The following is a 23,330-nucleotide window of genomic DNA, read 5'->3' on the forward strand; positions in this document are numbered from 1 at the left end:
AAATGTTTCCCAGAAACTTTTTAAATTTTTAAACCTTTGCAAAAATTCCATTGAACTAAAATTATCTGAATCTTACTAATCCATCTGAAAGTGTTCTTATACAAGCAATTTTAAGTAACCTGTCCTAAGTAAAAATTAAGTCTGCAATAAAATATAACATATACATGCATGTGTTTGACTGTTTGCATTGATGCCTAAAAATTAGGGAGCATTTTGTTACTCAAACTTCAAAAAAATGTCGCCGCGCGCTGTGACCCAACATTTCAATTCTGAATGTTGGGTCATGACCCCCCACAGCATCAATTTTGGTTGGCAGGTCTGAAAAATCAGATCTGTTAAGAAGGGATTGGAATGCCAGAAAACAAGGGAATATTCCAACTGATTGTTGGAAGACAGTATAGATGAAAAATACTTCAAATATTTTTGTTAAATAGCAGCTTTGGAGTACTTGTATGTGGAAGCAGAAAGTTTTGCAGAAGACCAAATCACAAAATATATTACTAGTACTTGCTTATGCACATTCACAAGGTGTATTCTGAAGGGTCGGCCAATATTACTGAATTTTAAATTTGTTTTTATATGGGACAAGGATTTAATTTATTTCCCAGAAAAAAGTCAAACTTCCAAGTTCTTGAAGTCCGAAATTCGAGAAACAAAAGAAAATTCTTGTCAAAAGAAAATACAGATTTCATTTATAAAAGACAATTCAATTGCTCTCCGATTTTTTCGGCATGTCCACGCAACATATAAAAAATCGGGAAGCTAATGGAAGATCTAATTTTAATTAGATTGTGATAAAAGACCTGATTTCGACCGTTCAAAAGACCCAATTTAATGTTAAAGTTTTTGAAAAGCTGGCCACAGTATCGCACGGTAAAATACATGTGTATGTCGAAATATGAATATGCCACTATCTGTTATATCAAAATTAGATTTCTCTATAGACAAACAGATGAACAAAGCAAAATCAATTTGCCACCTAATAATATACAGATATGATAAATTAAAAAAATGAAAATTCTATCATTTCTTCATTTGCAATGACAACAAATCATGAAAAAAAACATGCAGAGATATGATAGAGTAGTTTGCTTAACACATATTTCTTAATAACTAGATGTATCTTTCCTGAGGATACACAACAGTCGAATTATAGTCATGTACTCCAGGCGATTTAACTTCATGCACTGGGAATGATAACCTGGCCTGTGGGTCGGGCATATTACGAGGTGTGCTAGATATCCGACTGCCGTTTTCTCGTGACGAGGAACTGTAAAGAGATTCGGGACATCGTGATTCCTCTGCAGAAGATGTCCTGGAGTACCGTCTATGATGTCCGCCCAGGTATACAGGGGTCAACCTTCTTCTATGCTGGCCTATTGAAGAACTCTCCCTGGAGGATGAGGATGAGACGTAGTTCCCGGCGCACTGTTCTGTAGGGATTTCGTCAGACTTATCGGGACTCCGTCTAGTCTCGGGGACAAATGAACTCTGCGTGCTACAGTACTGGGAATTGTGGGAGATTGGAGGAATGGGTCGTGAAACAGACGCCATGCCTCGTTTTCCTGGCGGTTTCTTCAGTACAGAGTCATCTGACGCTGCGACAGGTCTGTTGTCTTCGCTTTGGGTTATTACTTTGATTTCTATACTGCTTATCTTCATCCCCATCTGTGACCCCAGTCTTGTTACAGCTTTTCCTGTGGACTGTAAGCCCGCCTCTTGGGATCTTTGGGTGTACCTGTTGTCGTCCTTTGGTGGGCTACATTTCAATTTTACTTTTTGGTTAAATTGTTTCCATTCTTTCCATTTGGTTATGTTCATGCGTAGACATATCTTTGAATTCGATAGAAGGAAAAAAGGTTAAATTTTGTGGTTATATCGAAATATCATGAAATGGTTTTTCAGAAACACTTTTGTGTTACTTACCCCTAACCACACGGAGAACAGAACTAGTAGGAGTATGCCTAGTGTTAGAAGACCCACAAATTCCGCTCTGTAGGGAGGGTATAAGGATGCGCCGTAAATACACAGGGACACCACTGTTAACGTGGTGGGCGACAAAAGACACAGACACACTATATCAAACACAAGGCGCCATCTGTCTCCCGCAGTACCAGGGTTGGATAAATACTGAAAAGTTAGAAACCATAAGCTCACATTAGATGTTCTTCGTCAAACCAGTTAATGTCTTACTCTCTAATATCTAAATTAATTAGTGTCGATACTGAAAACATAAGATTATTAATGCATGACATGAATTTCTAACTTGACTTACCATATAAAATGGTTTGGGCCTCCTCTCCATGACGAAGTTGAAGTGACAGAGTTCACACTGGGTTTTGTCTGAGGACCCTAACCATCTCTGTAGACAGGACACGTGCATCAGACCGATAGACCCCGCGCAGTAACACAGGGACATCAGCTGCTCCGTGTTAGAGGTCCCGTGACAAATCCGGCATACAGGTTCACTGACAGAGCTGGAACGAGAGTTTTCTACAAGTTAACTAACCGTTTTGTTAGCTTTTGATTTGAATTATCAAGTACTGTGTAACTAGGCCTACAGAGCTAGACATCAAACTAAATGCAATATTTTTAAGAAGAGAATATATTATATACAAGTGAAAATACCCTCCTTATTATATAGGTGAATTTCATTACAAAAAATCTTCTTCATCCATGTGACGTTAGGAAAATATGAATGGATCATACAACAAATAAGAAATTGTGCCATGCCACTCTGTTATATTTTAAACACTAAAAAGATTTTCCTTTCAATTTTTAAAGATACCTGTCAAGGCTGAAGATTTGTGTGCTTGTATCAGAGATCTGCTGTCGCGGGCTGTTGCCAACGTTTATTGGTAGAGCAGAATTTCTGGACAGTTTTGTCGCCAACTGTGACTTAGATTCCATGTAGGGATCGAACTGACCGCGCTGACCTTGAACATGTAACAATGATTGCGGGTCTAATCTAGCCTCACTGTAGGACGGGGGCCTCTGTAGAGACGACTGAAAGGATGTGGTGCTAACACCACAGGAATTGTGTGTGATGTTAGATATCCCAGCGTCTTCCATATCAAGATAAAGTCTGCCAAATTTAACAATTCAGTCTTTTCCTCGACAAAAACATAGGAAAGCAAGTAAGTAAATTACCGATTTCTGTTATATTTATCGTCTGCAATCATACAGGATGTGAAAGAGCGAAAGAAAAAGAAAACTATACAAAGTAACTTTTTATTTTCCGAAAAAATAACAACAACAAAATTGTGACAACGTAAGGTAAAAGTGTTGATTTCCTCTTCTTTTAAATCCTTCATTTCTTTTAGTAAATTCCAAATTGTTGCCATTTATTCCTTCAAATAATTATGTTGATATTTACGGTTGTTAGAGGCACACATGGGCCTCTATATGCATAATTATGGGCCTATCTGTGTCTAGGTGTCATGAATTTAGTTTTCACTTGCTTTCTAGGGAGACATACTATATACTACATTTCATTTTACATGAATACATTAATGAAACATATATGGAGATAACGAACAGTATTCAAGATCAAAAGTCCATAAAACAATACATAATAGGAGCAGAGCAAACGCGGACCTTTAAAACATCAGGTGAGATCAGATGCCGTTGAGGAGTGAGCATTCGCTGCTGAACAGTCACACCCGCCGTGTACTCCTTGTCCTGATCGGAAAATAACGGAAAATTTCATCGTCAATTCAGTGAATAAATAATGGACTAACAATTAGTTTGAAAAACATCAGTCAGCATTTGACTCAAAATTAATTTGAAATTAAGATAAATTGTATTTGCTGATAAGGTCAGATTGGGTCGACTATAGAACTTACGAAATGATGACTTTAAACGAGACTGCTGATAATCTTGTTTCATCAACTTGTTTGTCAGTAATTTACCTTGTTTGAGAAATTGTTCATGCATAGAGCATGCTCTTGCGTATCAAATCAACCGAGATACATAAACTCCGTATGCAGGTGATGGAGGTATATATATATAGGTGCATAAGTAAGGAAGTTGACGATAGAAAAGTTAAAGTCATCACGTTTATCATAGAGCTTGGTTGTTTAGATTACCATTAACGTCTTCTTCAAGTAAAACATCTAAATATAAAGATGTGTCAGAACCTGTGGTATCTTATATCTCAAGCTCCCCGGGATATATCGTATTGACATAGGAAAGGAAATTACCATTGCTAATTGAAAGTACGTCGTAGACATATCTAAATGTCGAGTTGAAGGCCACAATATGTGTTTTCTTCTTTTGACGCACATGATTTTGCACAAATCCTGCTTCATATGAATACAAAAATGGGTCTGCTAATAACGGGATGCAATTGGTATCCATGGGAATTCCAATAGATTGTTGGAAGACCTGGTCTCCAAAAAACCACATGCATAGATACGCAATCAGAAACTCAAGCATCTTTTTGATATCGACTTCAGAGTACTGTACAATCAGTCTTTTGTTAACAAAATAATTTGGCAAATGACCAATGACAAGATAAGTAAATTTACGAGTTCCCAGTTGTCAATGATATAAAAAATTATAAAGCTGTTGATTTTGGTAAAATCTTGTGATTTCAAATTGTGCAAAAGTTCTTTGGAATTTTTAAGTAGCCATATCTGATTTACACTTTTATCCTTCACTACTGTTAATATCATAGTGAGGAGTAACGAAAGAGGCTTAGTTGAACATCTACTGGAGCCCGTTATGTATCTTTGTTGGTAAGGATTCTTATGAAGTGTCGGAATCCATATATATATATATATATATATATATATATATATATATATATATATATATATATATATATATATATATATATATATATATATATATATATATATATATATGGTACTTCAAAATCATTTTGGTTCTTTGGGATATTAAATGATATTCAGAACCTAACCCGCTTTTTCCTCCAATCAGCAGCTGCTAAATTTTCTATTAAGTTGATCACTTAATTGTTAAGATTTTCTGTCTATGCAGTAACTCTGCGGGCTGACTAATTAGCCAATGAAAAAGCGCGATTAGGTTCTAAGTTAGTTAGATCATATTAAGTAAAATTTTAGTGGTTAAGAAGGGGGCTCGGTCGCTTCGCTCCCTCCGCCCCTTCTTAACCACTAATATTTTACTTAATATGATCTAACTGTTACTAAAAACTGACATGATTTTGAAGAGTTTCCTACTAAGAAAGGGAACTATGAGTATAAATTGGATTAGAGCTTGTAGAATTAAATCCAAGTTCTTCTAAAAAAACAATTTATATAATGAGCCTTACAAAGACAATGTTAATGTATACAAATTTAATATATTTAACGATTATAAATGTCTTATCCAACTTCCAGCGATTTTCACCTGGCGTGTTTTGAGTTGTTTTAAAGTAATTATTTATATAAATACATGTACATGCCAATTTTATAAGAAATGCCAGTGTTTGTGACTGTGACAACTATGACATTCTTTGATTTTTTTAAATACATGTACTTTCCTGCCCCAGTAAACTTTCCTTGTTGAAATGACCAAAGAATCATTTATAATACGTACTGTGTAATGCTTGAAGATTATATACATCCAAGGCTTCACTCAGCATCATAACCTTCCTCTTTTTCAGTTATTAGTTACGTAGTCTAGACAAAGATTGCACACACCAGAAGTAGGTAGAAAAAAACCTCTAACGGTACTCATAGCAAATAATTAAACCTTAGTACATATATTGACAATGCTTATCGGTAATGCATACCATCTTTAAGTTTTGAATTTCACTTGTTTGTCCAGGATTACAGGAAGAAAGGTCCATATATAACCAACATATATCAAGGTTTGGTTCGAATGTTTAAGTGAATAAGCTTTAAGTTTAAATGGACTCATTGCCAGACGGAGAGAGGAGGAACAGGAAATTAATGGTCACCTGACTGAGACAGATCACCAGGCCACAAAGTTAGACCCGGGTAAGTATTTTATTCACTCAAATATTCAATATCTATCATAAATATTAATTGATTTAAACATAATAGCATCAAGGCAAAGAGCCGTTCACAGTAGACTAGTTCAGTCGGTATAGCACTCGCTTTGTGATCGGGAGGTCGTGCGTTCGAATCTCGGCCGCCGCTGACTTAAGTCGAAAAGAAATGGGTAGCAACTATTCCTTCGCCATGCCCTCGACATTTGAAGTAAAAGTTGTTGATTATTTGGACGAGACAAAAACCGAGTCTCCGTTTCACAACAGGCGTTGTCAGGATAACGATCCTTCACTGCTCCATGGTCCTAAGTGCTGAATAAAGGTCAAAATTTGCAGTCCTTCACCAGTATAATGGTTACGTCTCTAATATGAATGAAAAATTCTGGAATGGGAGGTAAAACAACCAACATACAATCAAGGCTGAGAATGTTAAGGAACATGCATTTCAAATTCTGTTTCCAAACATCAACAGTTGAGTCAACAGCTAAGTAATAATTAAAAATGTTCACAAACATGTACATTTCTTTGAATTCACAAAGTAGTAATTAAATAATTATATAGATTTATCCATTTTAACAATTTCAGAAAAATCGAATAAAAGCGCAAGTGTAAAAACAAATAATTAAAGCAATATGAGCTGCATTTTTGAAAATTTTATTTTTCTGTTAAAATGTGTTATTAAGATAAATTTGTATGTAACTTGAACCTATATGATCAATTAGACTAAAATAACGCAGAAGAAAGACTTTTATATACAATCCATTATGCAGTTTTATATAAGAAATCATTATTGTTAAGGACGACAATAATGTTATTTGGATTCAATCGAAGCTTATAAATAGTTCTTTCATAGCAACTATGAACAACAGAAGTTTATAAATGTTTTTTTTCTTTCATTGAAATAGTAATCTGCAATTTTGCAATAAAAAATTCCGACATCAAATTTGCAGCTCACATTGTTTACACCACTAGTTATTGTATACGTTGACACCACTACTTATTCTATTAGGTGGACACCACCAGTCATTTAATGGTCAGCGCCAGTTATTGTATAAGGTGAACACCAACCATCACTTTATTACGTGAACACCACCAGTCATTGTATTGAGTGAACACCACCAGCCATTTTATTAGACGGACACCGGTCAATGTATTGAATGTATTAAGTGGATACCACCAGTCACTTTTTAGGGGGATACCACCAGACATTCCTCGGTTACTTTCTTAAACAATGTCTTCGTCTTTGAAGTCTTTATAATTTCGCCTCTTTTCATGACGTCAAGACGCTTCCTCTGAAACAGAACAATACATGACGAATTATATGGAAAACAGAAGTTGGTGCTGGTGGTGATTCAAATTTCAGTGGAGAAAAAATAATTCTTTGCTGGATTATACCGTGATAAATTTTTCAATTGAATAAAGAACCCGAATATTATCTCGAATTCACATGACTCTAAAAGTATACTAAATTGAATTTACAACATACATTGTACTGCTTAAGGTTATTGTTTACATCATATCGCCTGGTTGAACCCTGAAAGAGAAAAAAAGTTATCCAATCAATTTGTCTGTGATGAATCGTCATGACAATTCAGAGAAACAAACTTAAGCCTTATCGTAAAAAAAGTATTAATATTTTGCTGCTTCAAACTTTTTTTTCAGTTCATTTAAGAAATAAAGATTATGCAAGTGATATAATAAATACATCATTTATTTGATTTTTTCTTATTGGTCAGTTAACTTACACTGAGAAGGACAATGATCATGAACATGAACTGGATGAAGGCGTACAGGCCACAGAAGGCATAGAAGGCGTACTGATCAGCCTCACTGAGTGTGTCGTCGTCCGAGATCAGGGCCTCCGATATAGCGTGCCACATCGCCACCAGGTACAGGAATATCGTACTGCCGATAATGTATCGATCCTAGAAACATTAAATAAATATAGGTCAAAGGAGAACCATACTGCCGATGATGTACCGATCCTACAAATTATAGATAAATATGTGACAGAAACAGGAAAATCGTACTGCCGACGATGTACCGATCCTAGAAACATTAAATAAATATATGTCACAGGACAATTGTACTGCAAATAATGTAGCGATCCTAGAAATTATATGTATTGGCTTAAATGTACTTCAATGATTATCTTCCATGGGAGTATTTCAGGGGTAAAAGGCTTGAGGTAAAGTCCATATGAGAATATCCGATGGGATTTTCCTTCGAAGTATCATGAAGATCCTACTGGTTTCTGACTTGAAGCCCATATGTCAATATTCTTAAAAACTTCGAATAGAAATAGTTTGAAGGATACAAGATTTAAGATAATCAACAAACAATTAGACTGGGTTCATTTGCAGTATGTAATATTCCATTTTACACTGATACACCCGGTACGACGTCATCTCGTACAACTGCAATTCACTTGAAAACCCACGACAATTGGTAGAACTCATGGTAAAAGTTCAAATTTATAATTATATAAGTCATGAGATTAACTTACAACAATGCACTAAAATACCAAAAATCTAGACCGTAATTTAAAGACAAGATAAAAGACCATACACAAGTTTCTTTACCATAGATAAAGGTTTTAAAATACATTGTTTAAATTTTAAGATGCATACACCGGTTACAGCACTTACCAGATGAGTGGTGTAGGATATTTTTGGGATAACTTGGTTGGTTACGAATTTAAAGGTGACTGTGATGAGGACAAGCATAATGGATAGCTGTAGACGATTCTCGATCTTACTCCTAGCCACAGCAAACGTGGACAGAGCCAGGGAACTGATGATAGACTGAAATAGATAAATAAATATTATCTCCTTTACCACTCCAAGCTGCAGCTAACGTCACCAGAGTCAGAGGATTGTACCCCTCCTACCATGAGCACAATTACGTTCCACACGAAGAATCCGGGCTTCCTTCCGGCACTGCAGAAAACGTACATTCCCGGCTTTTTATACTTGTTGTTGGCATATTCCTGAGTCAATGCCTTTGGAGTAAAATGAACAAACTCATATATGTTCCATTCTTGTATTTTTGCAAATGTCTCAGCGTGAACGCTAGATATTTCACGATCGTCTTCTAAAAACTTGACCTCCTCTTCCGAGAGTTCCGTGGTTATAAAGATGTTAAGATCCTGTCGGATTAAGAAAAAATCACAAATAAAGCAAAGGTTTGAAAATCTTGCATCAAAGCAATAAAACTTATTCGTAACATCTTGTGGGATACCTGTCTGCAGATCCTTACCTGTATGTCGAATGGAAAAAGGACCAATTCCATACTTTCAGTAAAGGTTGCCACCAGACGATTTTTCTCCACGATGTGAGTATCTCCCGATTCATCTGTCTGTAAAACGTACCATTTGGCATGGTCTTTTTGAGCAATGGCGTTTAGAATAAATATTTTTGGATTCCAGTATGCAGACCAGTCAATCTCGCCACTTCCCTTGAGAAAGAAATTAGTGTTTTTTGGTATTTTAGAAGTGGTTGGAAAAGAACAAAGAATTTAATATTTTTCAGTCAATTGCTTAGACCAAGACGAATTATATCAGTTGCATGACGATACCAATCCGCATATAAAGCTTTTCAATAGGATGAAGCAATACTAGTCATAGGAATGCAAGGACTTTGAAATTAAAATAAAAGTCACCTATAGAATAATCTGCCGGTTTGTGCAGTTAAACAATAATTAAGCATCTTCCCTTTTATGTTTCACAGATATAATCTACTAAGAAGTACTAGTAAGTAAGAAGAAGTAGTTACTATACCTTGTGTCCGTCAAGTTTAGGCTCTCTCCACCTTGCCTGGTAAAACACATCCGCTGTAAATGTTTCCTTCAGCGTGTCAATTTCCAGGATTTTCAGAATGGAAACTTTGAGATAAATATTTCTAGTATCTGCATTTACAGCTTCCTGGACATAGATCTAAATTTTTTCGAAAAGGTAAGATAATTATTGTGCATTATTACCAAATTATTATAATAAGTCTCAAACAAAAACAAACTTCATGTACTCAAACTTTAATATATGCTTGATTTGTTTAAATTTTTTTTTTAATTACAAAATTTATTTAGCTTATTCACAAATTTCTTAATGGAAGAAAACACACAGTCGAAATAGTGTTTCGGCCTTGCTCTACATGTCAAGCAACTATGAAAATTATTTACATGTATAACCCAAAAAACTCTACAAAAGGTCACTCTACAAAACAATACGCTCTTTAAGTTCATGGTTAAAATGACAACACAATTATTCAAATTATAAATATCAATACCATCCAGAAATATAAAACTGGTACATTCAGATGTATCAATACGAAATTATTCCTTTGAAATCATCAACGAATATATGTAAATGCTTTCAATTTTACTTCCAACATATTATAGATAAATACTGACAAACAAACCTTATTGTCCGGCCTCTGCATTGTATGATCCACGGTCTGAGGAGAATCCTCCACACAAAAGACAAATATGAACTTCTAGTTGTATGTACCTCTTATGGACATTGTTTCATTTTTAATTTCAGTATGAATTTATTGTCCGTATTTAAATCAAAGAAATTAATACATGTGTACTTATATGTAATCTTTCTTAACAATTAAATAAAACGTATTCGCTAATCCTCTTATTTGGTCACCCACAGTTAGGGAAATCAGATCTGAGTTTACATAAACTTAAATAACATTGATTTGTAAAGCACATTCGATTCACTCTGCTGAAAAATAAATGTTGTCACAATCTAACTGCGGCATCCCAAACGCTGCAATATTCTATTTTTTTCACTTCCATTTATGATTTTCCATTTTTATTGAACAATTTAAATTTATATTTTTTATAATTTCATTTGTATTTGTATCTTGCATTTATTCCTCACAAATGTGTTGCTTATTTTTTATTGCAGTATTACTGCAGGGTCATGTAGCATGGAAAAATTAGAATAGAGGGTGATTTCTTAATGAATCCAGAAAATTAAGCTATAATTAGATTATCCTTATAAGTCAGAAAAATTATCAATGGGAATCAAACTTTCTATTTTTTTTTATTTTGACACCAAAAATATGACTTCATCCAATCATGTATTTTGCAAAATATTTTCAAACCGCTTTAATGGGATCTCCAAAGATGACTAAAATATTATATCCTCAAATCATTATATCCAATTAATTGTTTTTATTTTCCAAAACGGAATAAACACAAATATAATTGTCTATATGAATATACATTATCTTTGTAGTACTTCAAAAATAAAGGTAGTTTTTTTTTAGATTAAAATCTTGACATTCAACTAGACATTAAGATATTATCAATTAAAATGGTTAATTTTTTCATTCATATGTCGACACGATATATCTAGTGAGCTTGGAAAAAAGATACCTCCAAGTCTCTGAAATGTCGGTTTCATATTTGGATATTTTACTTAAAAAGACGTTAATGGTAATCTTACAAACAAGCTATATGATAAACGTGATGATTCTTACTTTTCAATTGCCAGCTTTCCTTATTTATTCAGCGTCTGGCCGACATAAACATTATACATAGGTGATAATTGCGAATTGCAGAATAAATATATGAAGGTTGACAATAGCTAAAGTTGAAGTCATCACGTTTATAATAAAATTTAATAACAGAGAAGCATCAGCATATCAAGATTTTAATTATTGTTTGATAACGTGTTGATATTTTGGTTTATGTACGAAATCAAATTTTGTTATTATATTGTTTCAAAAGATTTCAATTTTAATTATTTAATTTACTTGCATATAATGTAAATGTATAACACAATTTTGAAAGCTGTGTTGTGAAATGACAAAAAATTGACATGTTTCAGTGATTTTATTGTTTTATTTCAAATCTCATAATTATCTTTTTTGTGTCAATACTCGCATGAAGTATTCCTGCATCTAATGTCGTGCCTTTCTTTAGTTTTTGTGTTGATTTGTATCATCTTTGATGCTACAATTCTAAAACTAATGCATAAAAAATATTTTTAAAAAATATCAGAGTATTTAAAAATGAACAGCATCTACAAGTCATTTACGATGTTAAAGTTTTACTAATGTCAAAGTGGAAGTATTCTAGCAACTACTTTACAATTTAAAGTATTTCAACATTTATATATTTTGATCAACCGAAAACAGCGTGCTTACCTTTCATCGTTATAATTAATCAAGACTGTCGCCATTGGGCGTTGTCGAAGTCTATAGTTTATTAAATTGTTCACGTGATCGGAATAGTTGACCCAAACTCCGTTGTTGTCCCGCCACTGCCACGATAGATCCCGGCTGACTATAGCTGGTTCAGATTTAAAGTTTTTGTTTGATGAATGTTTTTGCGAAATATGTGCAACGTTTGATTCCAAATAAATAGAATTTTCATTTGTTCCTGTTAAACGTAGCTCCGGATTTTTATCAGTATTTTTATTAATTGAATTAATAGTTAAGGCGTTTATTCTAGGTTTACCTTTGTTAGCAACAAAGTTTTTGACAGGCGAAAATGAATTTACAGAAAAAGAATTCTGATATTCGTTTGGACTTGAAGGTCTAGTATGTTCAGGGTATCCAAATATAGAATCCACTGAGTTGCCTTCTGGACCAGTATCCTGTCCTTCATCAGTTTCCAGATCGTCCACTGAAACAGCTGTAGAGGAGTGTTCTGTCTGTTTGTCTGTAACATTGGCTCTATCCATACACGTAACCTGCTCCCGCTGTATCATGGTTGGTCCAATCCCGTTTTGGGTTTGGGCATCCCTTTTCTCTCTGGACACTGTACGTTGAATTTGATTTGATTCTTTACTCCGCGATGTAGTATTCCCTGCATATTCTGTTTTAACGCCACTGTTCTGTTTGGTTACGTTGGTTCGTATATCCTGTATTTCAGAACTACCTACAAATTACAGACTTAACAATACTGAGCTTCTTTAAACCATATAGATCAGAAGCAAGCACATTTTGTTTATCAGCGTTAAAATATGGACATTTCTGAACATATATCATAAACACTGTTGTTCATTTTTTGCACAGTAAATGTGTATATAAGGAAAGTTATTGATATATAAAAACCTTTTAAATCATTAGAAGTACATCTATAATCATTTTCAGAATCGGGCTTCTTTGATGCTCTCCATTGTTCCCTAACAGCTTTCATAACTTTCTGTGAGAGCGGATCGCTACAATGCAGAATAAAGTGTTCTGTATTAAGTAAACATTTGTAGAAAACATCATATTTATTAACAGGGAACAGACCTCATTCCAATTTGTAGAAAATTATTGATCCACTTATCTATAAACTTCAAAAGAAGTTTTAATAATTCAATAATTAAAATGATAAAAACTACCAAAGTTCAATGTCATATTTTCCATCATATCCAAATCTGTAGTTACTCATTCTTCCACATGGCCATCGAACCTTAAATGTAATAGTTGTACACATACATATTCTAATTAATATTCTCAAAACTGATTAATAAAAGTAAAGTAAAAATCCAATATCTCTTAATTAAAAAATAATTTAACCTTTTTATGTTGAACCAGGATGTAAAAAAAGTTCCTTAGTCAAATTCAGCATAAAAACAAAACGTTTTATTCGTGCATAGTATAGTTTAATTATGAACTAACATAAACGGTGGCATTATCCATAACTCGATAACAAGTCCCGATAGCCTCTTCTCCACCGTCCTGATCTCCCCATTTCCAATCAGGTCCTTCAAAATAAAAACAAATGCGTAATTACAGTGGAACTCAAAAACATAACATTAAATACTCTATATGAAACATACGGAGATAACGAACAGTATTCAAGATCAAAAGTCCATAAAACAATACAAAACAGGAGCAGAGCAAACAGAGACCTCCAAACCATCAAAGGTGGGATCAGGTGCCATGGAAGCGCATATGTAGCAGGGAACTGTATTGAACATGATTAACGTCGCTTTACCTCTTTTGACTAGACACCCCACAGCGACAAATCCTTCCTTAGGGATTCTGGGCTCTTCACAAACCACAATATCATATGTATTTCCTATTCCATATTTATATACACCGCGACATCCATTATCCCATTCTACGAGTACTATACCAACTGTGAAAAAAAAAGAAAAGTAAAAAAGAAACAAGTCGATGCAAAGTACCAAATCGGCAACAATATATTCAGCAATGTAAAGATTGTTTACAAAGAGTCTAAAGAAAAAAAAAGTATGTATTTAACATTTTTATTACAGCCGTCGTGTTACAACAAAATTGTTTCCTCCTTTGTCCATGAGGAATTACCCTCCCTCTTTCAGTATTATATGTTCAGTTTGACCAACATTAAATATATATGTATTGCATAAAGAGATTGTGAATATACTGTCTCGAAAAAATATGCAATAAGATGATTGAGTGCATTTGAGACATTTCCTTACATAAATCTAATTACCTTTATCCCCATGACCAACTAAAGTTCCGATGCCCTCGCTGTCCTGGTTCCGATAACTCCAGTGTGGACCACGGCGAACTCTCGTACCGAGCCTAGGAATTGTAGAGTATTTCTCCTTATACCAATGATCATCATCGTCTTCTACCCTTTGCTGGGTCTCCATAATTCCCTCTTTGTTTTGTATTATCTCGTATATTGTGTCCTTTTAATATAAGATTGAAATTTGAGTTACATTTTCTTTTTATTTCAATTTGGGTAAAAGTGAAAATAAGACAACACAGATATGGTATCAAATTTTGGTGATATGTTTGATTAATTTTGGGAATATCAAACAAAAATAAATGCTAAGACAAAAAAAAAAACTTGTCAATGAGTACAAGTCCGTATTTATTTTTCTCAAAATAAATTAATTTTCATTCAATTAACGACTTGGTATTCGATCTGGACAAAATGCCAACATAACTTTTTTGATCTAATTGTACTAAAAGGTTGTTTTAACAATCACTTTTTAAAATTAAATGAATTTATTTTCAAATAGATAAAATGCCATGAGTATCCAACATACCAAATCGTCTTCATCGTAGGTATGTCTGAAAAGTACGTTATCTGCCACAGATCTCAAAGCTTCTCTTTCAATGTCATTCTTGTTTGTTACTTTGGATATCAAATCCGCAGATTTCTGTAAAATATTGCAATTGTTGACAAGTGGAAATTTAATGTGATAAAAATAAGGAGAGCAATATAGATGTAAACTTAATTACGTAATGTAGTGTATATCGTCCAAAGCACTTTGCTTCATGAATCTCCAAAACTTTGCCACCTTGAGACACACCTGATATGGTTAGTAATAAAGGCTGAAATAAATAAATAAATATATATATTATTTGATATCTTATATATATAACTACATGTATTTTTGCATTTAATTTATGTGTTTTTACTGCCTCACAAAGGGGAAAAAAATCAGTCGGATAAACTCATTACATAGTTCAATTTAAGACTAAATAATTGCCTTTTAACAATTTTAGTTTTCTTTCAGGCTAACAGGTTCATGACATCTACACTGTGTAGATTCTAATTTTGAACGAGAGCAGAAGTTCTTTACATAAGTAAGCATTCTCTGTCAACAGGTAGCACCTATAATAAATTCTCTATTGTTTTTTTTTTTTTGACAAGGCATTTTAAGTTTACATGGTAAAGAAAATGACTAGAAACTCGCTGTGAATATTGCCATAACAGAACCAAATAAATTCATTGCTTTTTGAAAGGACTGGTGTTCCTTAATATCATGTCACCAGAATAGACAAAAGGAGAAAATAATTACTTCTTTTTCTTTAGACTAGGATTATGAAATGACTTCAATATTTCCCTCCAAAACTGGTAAAAATTAGCTTGTTGGATTTTTCTGAGTTTTAAAAACTTTTTATCATTTTGCTTTTCCTCAGAAATTTTTCCAAGTGTCATTTTTTTTATGGTGTGACAGGTCGGCAGGGGATGCTTATTCCTCCGTGGCACCTGATCCCACCTAGGATGTTTTGGAGGTCCGTGTTTGCTCTGCTCCTATTTTGTATTGTTAAATGGACTTTTGAGCTTGAAAACTGTTCGTTATCTCTATATATTTTATACAAAAAAGTTCAATAGGTTATCGAGTAAATGCAGTACCAGTTCACTTTAGAATCAATTTGGATGAAAAAATAGGGAAACTGATTTAAATAATTCAACTGTGAGAAACTTTCCTTTCGCACAAAAACTGAATAAGTGAATAAAGGGGTAGACATGTGATGGATAAAGCATTCATCAAAAGAAAACGTTCAAATTGAATTCGAAGTGTATTGCAGGGCTTACATAGTTTGGGTTTTCTCCAACAGGAAAGCAGAAAATTGGATGGTCTCTTCCTATTTTTTGTGTGATTGCAGAGAGTGGTGCTAATATCTATTCATAAAGAAATAACGAACAAATTTATTTTATTTTTATCTCATATTATTATTATTATTATTTTATCTTTAAGTGCCATTTCATTCAAGTTAAAAAATAAGATAAACTTTTAGAAAGAAAAAAGAAATCTTGGTGAGATTACATGTTCATTTGGCATTAAATCCATTTCATTCTCAGTGGCCTCTAAATTCTTAAAATCTGTTAGTTTGCCGTCTGTAAATAGAACCACTCTTGGATTGAGATGGAAGTCACCAATGCGACTTGTGTGGGCTGTAAAAAATTAATGTTAACATGTTAAACATGTTGATCAAAAGTTTGAACAGTCTGACATTAGAAATAGATTCAACATTAGTGTGATACATGTGTAGCATTAGATCGTATCTTCAGGGAATCTGTAGAATACACATTTTCTAAGAACTTTGGTTTCTTTTAAATTTTCTTCCATCAACAATAAATTTAATACAATATTAAGTTAAAAATGAAAACATAAACGCAATGTATAATATGCAGTTTTTACTTTAGTCCATTTCTATTAAATTTTGATCTGTACAATTGATCCTTTTTAAATTTCCCCTCCATCTATACAGACAAAAATTTCTAACTTCCCACTCTTTTGTATTAGTTTCAGAGGCCACGTATCCATCCTTAAGTTTGTCCTGCATTTCAATGCACCCAGAAGTGTAGAAGATCTGATGACCTCAATGGGCAAAACTTCATGTGACTAAACATGAACAAGACCACTACATGAAAATTGCCCATCTTAATGTTAGGCACCTAGCTTTATTTAGAATTTTAATAGTTTGGAAGCAGTTGCAGTTTGGAATTTTCTGTAGAATTATCTGTTGGATTATATATAGAAAATACTGGGTGTAAATATCGTGGACTGGAGCTTAGCTTATGTTCACTGCATCTATTGCTTTGTTGGAAAAATCAACAGGTTAAAATTGAAAGAACAAGTACAGGGCTAAAACCATTACCAAAACACCTTAGCTTGTATTCTGTAATTATAGAATCGAATTATGGACTTGCTTAGCTTCTTTAAATAATCCATTCAAGATTTAAATCCATACATGTAACCATTTCCTCTTGTTCATATTATAATAAATCTACATACCGGCTCCCTCGTACAGCCCCCCGAGGGCCAAGAGAAAGGCGGCAGTGAGTGGCGAGGGCCCACCACATTCAACCTCCTCTGAAAGAATTTAATAACATCAACAAAATGTGATACATGTAACTAATAATTATATAGCATATCAAAGTCATCATTTGGAATGAAGTGAAAAATAACAGAAATTTAATTGAGTAAAACACATTTTAATTCTCCATGTCGAATACTATTTACTGAAATTTATATTTAATCTGTCCACAACTAAAATTTAAAAATAATGAGCTGATATGAATTGTACATCTCTTTGTAAAATATCAATGACTCTTCAAAGAGCACTTTTCTAAACACAATGTTTTCTCTGATATTTTTTGAACTACATGTTTACATGAAATCCAGAGCGAATAAATAAAGTTAGTGTTTTTACCAATGCTTTGTTTTATTGTAGAATATTGGTTGGAATAATAATGCAGAAATTTGGTTTCTTGTCCAAAAACAATCACAGATACATTCTCATCAAGATCTGGTTGGTCATCAAACTCTATAAATGTCAAAAATTGTAGAAGTGTATCATAAAGAAATAGATACTCAGACAGATATCATTTTCAGAACAAATTGGCAACCCTCTAGTATCGCCCCCACTCCTCGCTTCATCTGCCTTAAAGGTTCCCCTCTCATGCTCTCAGAAAAGTCCAAAATAAAAAGAACACAACTTCCTCTTCCCTTCTGATATCGGAGGGCTTTCTCTACAAATAACAGGCAAACGTAAATTGAAATTTGCGTAATGATTTTAGCAATTTGAAATACGAGTATGAATAAATATTATAAAAATGATATTAAAAATGAAAATGTGTCTGTGAAACACTAATTATGGTAGCCAATGGCGAGGATTGAAGTTTCTCTGATGCAAGTCAAACTCCAAACGGCAAGGTCAAAAGTCATATTTGTTGGTATCCAAAGGAATGTCTAGTCAAATAGAATAAAATTGTGAAAGATGAAAGCCCTATTCCAAATTTATGGCCATTATTAGGGTTTTAAAAGAGTTTTAAAGGTTTTTCTATTAATTGAATACACCTGTGAATGATGAAAGCCCTATAGCTATCTGTTCAAATGTTATGGTCGAGATTAAAGTTTTTTAACAAGGCAAAACTCTAAGGTCAAGGTCAAAAGGTAAAAAAATTCTACCGATTGAAAGACCTTGTCACAATAAATACATATGTATTATTTACATTATGTACCATAGTCCCTAGCACCAACTATTCAAAAATAATGTCCAGGGTTTAAGTCAAGTAATTATTTGTAAACTTTGGATCAAAATCCAAGGTCAAGAGGTCAAATTTGCTGTTATCCAAAGAAAGGCTTTGTCACAAGTAATATACCAGTAAAATATAAATGCAATAGCCTACCTACTGAAAAGTAATGACCAAGGTCACTAATTTTGCGGACGAACAGACAAACAGACAGACGTACGTTCAGGACAAAAACTATATTCCCACGATCTTCGATTACGGGACAAAATAACTGAAGTTTTAGAATATAAAAATAATCAACTGACGTACGTTTTACAGAATCAACTTTTGCTTGCGAGAGCCACATACACTCGTACATAGTAGTATCCATGTCCTGAAGGAAATTCTGTTATTTACTTTGAAAGATGAATGTTCAATGGTGATTGTATCTTCGACTTAAACATCAAATTGAATAGCAAGAGTAAGATGAATTATCAGATCAAATATAAAAATCACAAACCTGTCTTGTTCCTGCTGTTACTTAGTCGAAATCTATACACACTTATTGAGGATACAGGAAGTTTTTCGTATTATGATAATGAAGCAGTCACAAAAATACAGGAAGGATGATGAATTGTTCAAATGCACTAAAATGCTTTTTGTATAACTCTTAAAAAGAATTTTAAATGCCAAAATGATGTCAAGTTTTTTTTTCTGAGAGGGACGAAGACAACTTGATTTGATACACAATTATACATCGCACATCACTTTACCAAAAACGATTATTCTCACTTCATGATCAATAAGAAAGCTTACTAGCTTCCCTTTTGATTTTTTTTCCGAGTTCATCCTTCCAATTTACATCTTTAGAAAACGGATACAGATCTGCAAAATGCGCAAGTTTCTCCTATTTTTTAGATTGAATAATCGTGCAACATGCTATTTTAAAAATACATTTGTGTAAACAAAAGGCAGGACTATCCTCTATCACCAATTATAACAAAACAGAAATGCTTGAGAATAAAAAGCAATGTTCAGTGTTCGCTCAGAAAGAATTCCAATCTGTATCAGCCTTTCTTGGTCTGTAAATGACAATAAGTGTACACAGACAAAAGGTATATTTGTCTCATTTTTATTTATCTTATACAGTATTTAAAACTTAAGAACTAGGGGTCCAAGCACCTTGTAATTGTTCCCCTTTGTCATATTGCAATTGGTTCAGGGGTTCTAGAGAATTGATGTACACAACCGACAGAAAAAAGCGATAGCAAAAGTTCAACTGAGTATCTCACTTAAAGCATAGAAATTAAAGATGTTTAATAAATGTAAAAACATATGATATATAATGCAACATGTTTTCTAAATCCTAGAATAATTCCCATTTAAATAAAATATATGAAGATAACGAACAGTATTTGAACTCAAAAAACCATAAACAATACAAAATTGGAGCAGAACAAAGACCTCCAAAACGTCAGAGGTAGAATCATGTGCCATGGAGTAGTGAGCATCCCCTGTCGACCGGTCACACCCGCCGTATGTCACTTGTCATGATCGGGAACCAAAGCCAATTCAGTGTGTAAATAATGGCCTAACACTAAGTATAAAAACATCATGATCAGTTAGCATATGTCTTAATGGATAAATTGTATTTGCAGATAAGGTCATTGTATCGACCAAAGAACTTGCGCAATGATGACTTTAAACCAAACTGCTAATATTCTTGTTTTAGCATTTGTCTGTCAATAAATTACTTTGTTTTAGAAATCGTTTATATAAATCATGCTCTTGCGTATCAGCTGAGAGATATAAACCGTATATGCTAGTGATGAAGGTATATTGCTGCATAAGTATGGGAAGTTGATGATTGAAGAAGTGAAAGTCATCACGTATTTTGAATTAAAATATCTAAAAATGAGACAGATTTGTCAGACTTTGTAGTATCTTATATTTCAAGCTCATTGGGATATATCTTTATCGACATAAGAATGGAAATAGGACATGAAAAGTGTATTCAATAAGTTATAAATAAAATAAATCTGAAAAGCTTAATGTTTTTGTAAGCATTGATGCCAAAAATAGTTTGATTTCAGGGAAACTGCAAATGTTCAGAAAACAATCAGTGATTTTTTTCACTCTTGAGAAGTCGGATATCAGTGCTTTGTCTTGTTTTAATATCAATCTTCTTCATCTTTGATAAAATGATCCTGTACCTAAAGAGATAAACAAAAGTACACCATGGTAAACTCTGACAAGGACAGCTTGGATAGTCAAAAGAGAGAGAACGTTTTAGATAGGCCATTTTTTGTATTGTTCTGGCAAAGTAATTCATTAAATTTAAAAATCTCTTGACTCATTAATTGGTTTTACAACACTTAAGACTTCTGTTCATCACAAAGTAGTTATAAATGTATAATTCATGTAAATGTAAATCAAGACCATTGCTCTTTTAGTATTCGACATTTTCTAGCTGTTCCCTCGGCAATTTTCGTGTCCTTAGGATAAGAAAAAAGAATTGTGTAGAGAAACTCTGGTAGCTCTCTTAAACAAATCATGGAAGATATATCTGATTATTTCACAAAATAGGTTTTTATTTTAAAATATGTTTTCAGAATACTTTGCCAATACTTTACATATAGGAGTATGTAAAAGTATATCATACTTGAAGAACCTCTGCAGCTGCAGAAGTAAAATATTTCAAAACAACTGGTCATTTACCCAGAAAAAAATGTTAATCTTACCAGTTGTCCCGGATGTTAATAAGTACTGTGGCTCTATTATTCTTCCTGTAATCAGTATCGATCTTTTGACTCATTTCTTTAGGGAAGTTTACCCACTGACCATCTTTGTCTCTATATTGCCAGATATCTGTAGGGGGAGACTTGGCCTCGGCTTCATTCTCATGCTTGTCATCGATGAATCCAGAAGTTTTACTATAGTGATAAACATCTCCCGGATCGTCACATTTAGATGTGGTATTTGGATTTTTACCATATGGAAGGACGGGTCCGTTCACGAAAGGCGTAACAGTCAGACTTCTTATAGAAAGATGTGTTCTCCCTCTTTCCTCCTCTCGAGATTCGATCTCAGGCGCTTGTAAATAAATGCATTAAATGAAAAATCACACTCGCCCCTCTCAACCAAACAAAATTATGATTTGAATACATAATGCATAGTAAACAAACTTTTCGTGGATAACACAACGTGGGATTTTTACAGATAATTAAAAAAAGCATCTAATATTTTCTTCTACTAATAACTTAACCCCAAATTGAATCATATTCATAGTCAATTAATGAACATACATTTTGTATTGCTGGTGTCATTTGCTAATTTAGAAGCCATTTCTCCAGCTTCTTGTTTTTGTTGTCTCAATCTCCTAATTACATCCGAGTCAAATGGGTCACTAAAATATCATAAACAAAATGCTTTTGAAAATTAAAAAAAAATTAGTTAAAGGTACACTATCAGTATATGATGTTTTTGACTATGGATAGGTACATACCACAGCTTGACATCAAACTTTCCATCATAACCAAATCTGTAATTGCTTTTATTTGAATTTGGCCATCTTACCTATAATATTGACAATTTTTTTCAACATACGAGTAATAAATAAGTTTTTTTCATATCTCTTTCAAATATCAAGTTATTGTTAGAATTATTTACATGAACGACAGCATTCCTTTTCATTTTGTATACCACTCCAATACTTCCTTTTCCGCCATCTTGATCTTCCCACTGCCAATTAGGGCCTTTAATGGTAAGAAAAAATAACAATGTATCATAAAATATTTTTGTAATATTCCTGCTATCGTCCAAATGTAACGATAAGAGGTGAGTTAATAAAAATATAAATATGGAAAAAAACACAAAACGATTTTTTTTCTCTAAAACAATCAAATCTTTTTGCCAAGAGTAAAAGATTTTTGAATAGTTTTACCTCTTTCGACAAGACAACCGACAGCTATTAACTCGTCGTTCAGAATTCTAGGTTCATCACATTCAACCAAGTCAAAGTTTTCAAACATCCCATTACTACCGTACCGATAAGGAAAATTCAAACCCGCATCCCATACCACGCGTAACCAACCATCTAAGAAAGGTCCAATAATGAGTGAATTGAATATAATGAAGCATTCAGACGCTTACCAAAGTTCGAAGTTTTATTAATAAGAAAGATATCTTTAAAAAGGAGCTTTGAGTAAAAGTAAAATAAGTTAGCTTCGTAAAGTCCCTCCTATAATTATCCTTACACCTTCCGCAGTCGTTGTGGTTAACAACAGTGCCTGGACCGTGACAGTCCTGATCCCCCCACCGCCAGTCTGGCCCCCGCCGAACCCTTGTACCCACCGGGGGCATCTGTGGATTATATTCATCATTTTCATCATCATCGTCGTCATCATCCACAATACTAGGGTTGCCTTTGTAAGTGGTTCTTTCACTTATCAGTTCTAAAATATCATTCTGTAAAAATGATTTACATCTTAAACTATAAATATATTGATTGGCACTTTTTTAAAACAAACATGGGGATTCAGAGCAGTATATGAATTGCATTAAAGTTTAACAAAAAATTAATTTATTGACAACAGATCAATGTTTCCAGTATGTTACCCTGTCATCGCCTGTTGCTGAATTCATCATTCCAGTAGATATC

At 33.5% G+C, this 23,330-nt stretch overlaps 4 protein-coding genes across 6 annotated transcripts in view; all 4 read right to left on the reverse strand.

Annotated features, from left to right (window-relative positions):
* Positions 1-1,113: 1,113 nt before the first annotated feature.
* LOC134264879 (uncharacterized) lies at positions 1,114-3,190 on the reverse strand. The gene is made up of 4 exons (XM_062747141.1): positions 2,789-3,190; positions 2,276-2,477; positions 1,927-2,130; positions 1,114-1,833 (listed from the first exon to the last, which is right to left on the reverse strand). Exons 1-4 carry the CDS (start codon positions 3,070-3,072, stop codon positions 1,114-1,116), a joined length of 1,410 nt encoding a protein of 469 aa, XP_062603125.1. The 5' UTR covers positions 3,073-3,190.
* Positions 3,191-7,137: 3,947 nt separating this feature from the next.
* LOC134264891 (uncharacterized) lies at positions 7,138-10,413 on the reverse strand. Its single transcript, XM_062747151.1, has 8 exons — positions 10,393-10,413; positions 9,756-9,911; positions 9,236-9,433; positions 8,868-9,125; positions 8,626-8,781; positions 7,723-7,902; positions 7,464-7,511; positions 7,138-7,269 (listed from the first exon to the last, which is right to left on the reverse strand). Exons 1-8 carry the CDS (start codon positions 10,411-10,413, stop codon positions 7,165-7,167), a joined length of 1,122 nt encoding a protein of 373 aa, XP_062603135.1. The 3' UTR covers positions 7,138-7,164.
* Positions 10,414-11,828: 1,415 nt separating this feature from the next.
* On the reverse strand, positions 11,829-19,277 carry LOC134264902 (uncharacterized). Its single transcript, XM_062747158.1, has 16 exons — positions 19,191-19,277; positions 19,001-19,086; positions 18,065-18,187; positions 17,869-17,982; positions 17,451-17,528; positions 16,479-16,606; positions 16,247-16,333; positions 15,163-15,255; positions 14,967-15,080; positions 14,402-14,603; positions 13,922-14,065; positions 13,603-13,688; positions 13,323-13,393; positions 13,048-13,154; positions 12,136-12,871; positions 11,829-11,955 (listed from the first exon to the last, which is right to left on the reverse strand). Exons 2-16 carry the CDS (start codon positions 19,059-19,061, stop codon positions 11,862-11,864), a joined length of 2,238 nt encoding a protein of 745 aa, XP_062603142.1. The 5' UTR covers positions 19,062-19,086; positions 19,191-19,277; the 3' UTR covers positions 11,829-11,861.
* A 1,395-nt stretch (positions 19,278-20,672) lies between these two features.
* LOC134264974 (uncharacterized) overlaps positions 20,673-23,330 on the reverse strand; it is a 30,466-nt gene continuing 27,808 nt past the window's right edge. For all 3 annotated transcript variants that reach the window (XM_062747238.1, XM_062747228.1, XM_062747220.1), the window contains 6 exons: positions 22,614-22,766; positions 22,340-22,425; positions 22,176-22,246; positions 21,976-22,076; positions 21,412-21,763; positions 20,673-20,883 (listed from right to left, as the gene is read on the reverse strand). In XM_062747238.1, coding sequence (XP_062603222.1) covers positions 20,790-20,883; positions 21,412-21,763; positions 21,976-22,076; positions 22,176-22,246; positions 22,340-22,425; positions 22,614-22,766 — 857 coding nt within the window. In that variant the 3' untranslated portion in view covers positions 20,673-20,789. The remainder of the gene's footprint in view (positions 20,884-21,411; positions 21,764-21,975; positions 22,077-22,175; positions 22,247-22,339; positions 22,426-22,613; positions 22,767-23,330) is intronic.

The sequence above is a fragment of the Saccostrea cucullata genome, unplaced genomic scaffold (assembly GCF_032062105.1).
Source record: "Saccostrea cucullata isolate Sc308-1 unplaced genomic scaffold, CSIRO_AGI_Scuc_v1 ctg3737, whole genome shotgun sequence".
Classification (NCBI taxonomy): Eukaryota; Metazoa; Mollusca; class Bivalvia; order Ostreida; family Ostreidae; genus Saccostrea; species Saccostrea cuccullata.

Bases quoted from the DNA above. Each gene is read 5' to 3' on its own strand.
- LOC134264879 (XM_062747141.1), bottom strand. From the start codon at position 3,072: ATGGAAGACGCTGGGATATCTAACATCACACACAATTCCTGTGGTGTT. The intron at 2,131-2,275 runs GTAAGTCAAGTT...CTAACTTTTCAG, and splicing joins GGCCCAAACCATTTTATATG to TATTTATCCAACCCTGGTAC. The intron at 1,834-1,926 runs GTAAGTAACACA...TCGAATTCAAAG, and splicing joins TGTTCTCCGTGTGGTTAGGG to ATATGTCTACGCATGAACAT.
- LOC134264891 (XM_062747151.1), bottom strand. From the start codon at position 10,413: ATGCAGAGGCCGGACAATAAG. The intron at 9,912-10,392 runs GTTTGTTTGTCA...GAAAAAATTTAG, and splicing joins TGCAGAGGCCGGACAATAAG to ATCTATGTCCAGGAAGCTGT. The intron at 7,512-7,722 runs GTAAGTTAACTG...TTTCTCTTTCAG, and splicing joins TGATCATTGTCCTTCTCAGT to GGTTCAACCAGGCGATATGA.
- LOC134264902 (XM_062747158.1), bottom strand. From the start codon at position 19,061: ATGGATACTACTATGTACGAGTGTATGTGGCTCTCGCAAGCAAAAGTT. The intron at 17,983-18,064 runs GTTGCCAATTTG...TGACATTTATAG, and splicing joins AGTGGGGGCGATACTAGAGG to AGTTTGATGACCAACCAGAT. The intron at 15,081-15,162 runs GTAATTAAGTTT...AATATTTTACAG, and splicing joins GACGATATACACTACATTAC to AAATCTGCGGATTTGATATC.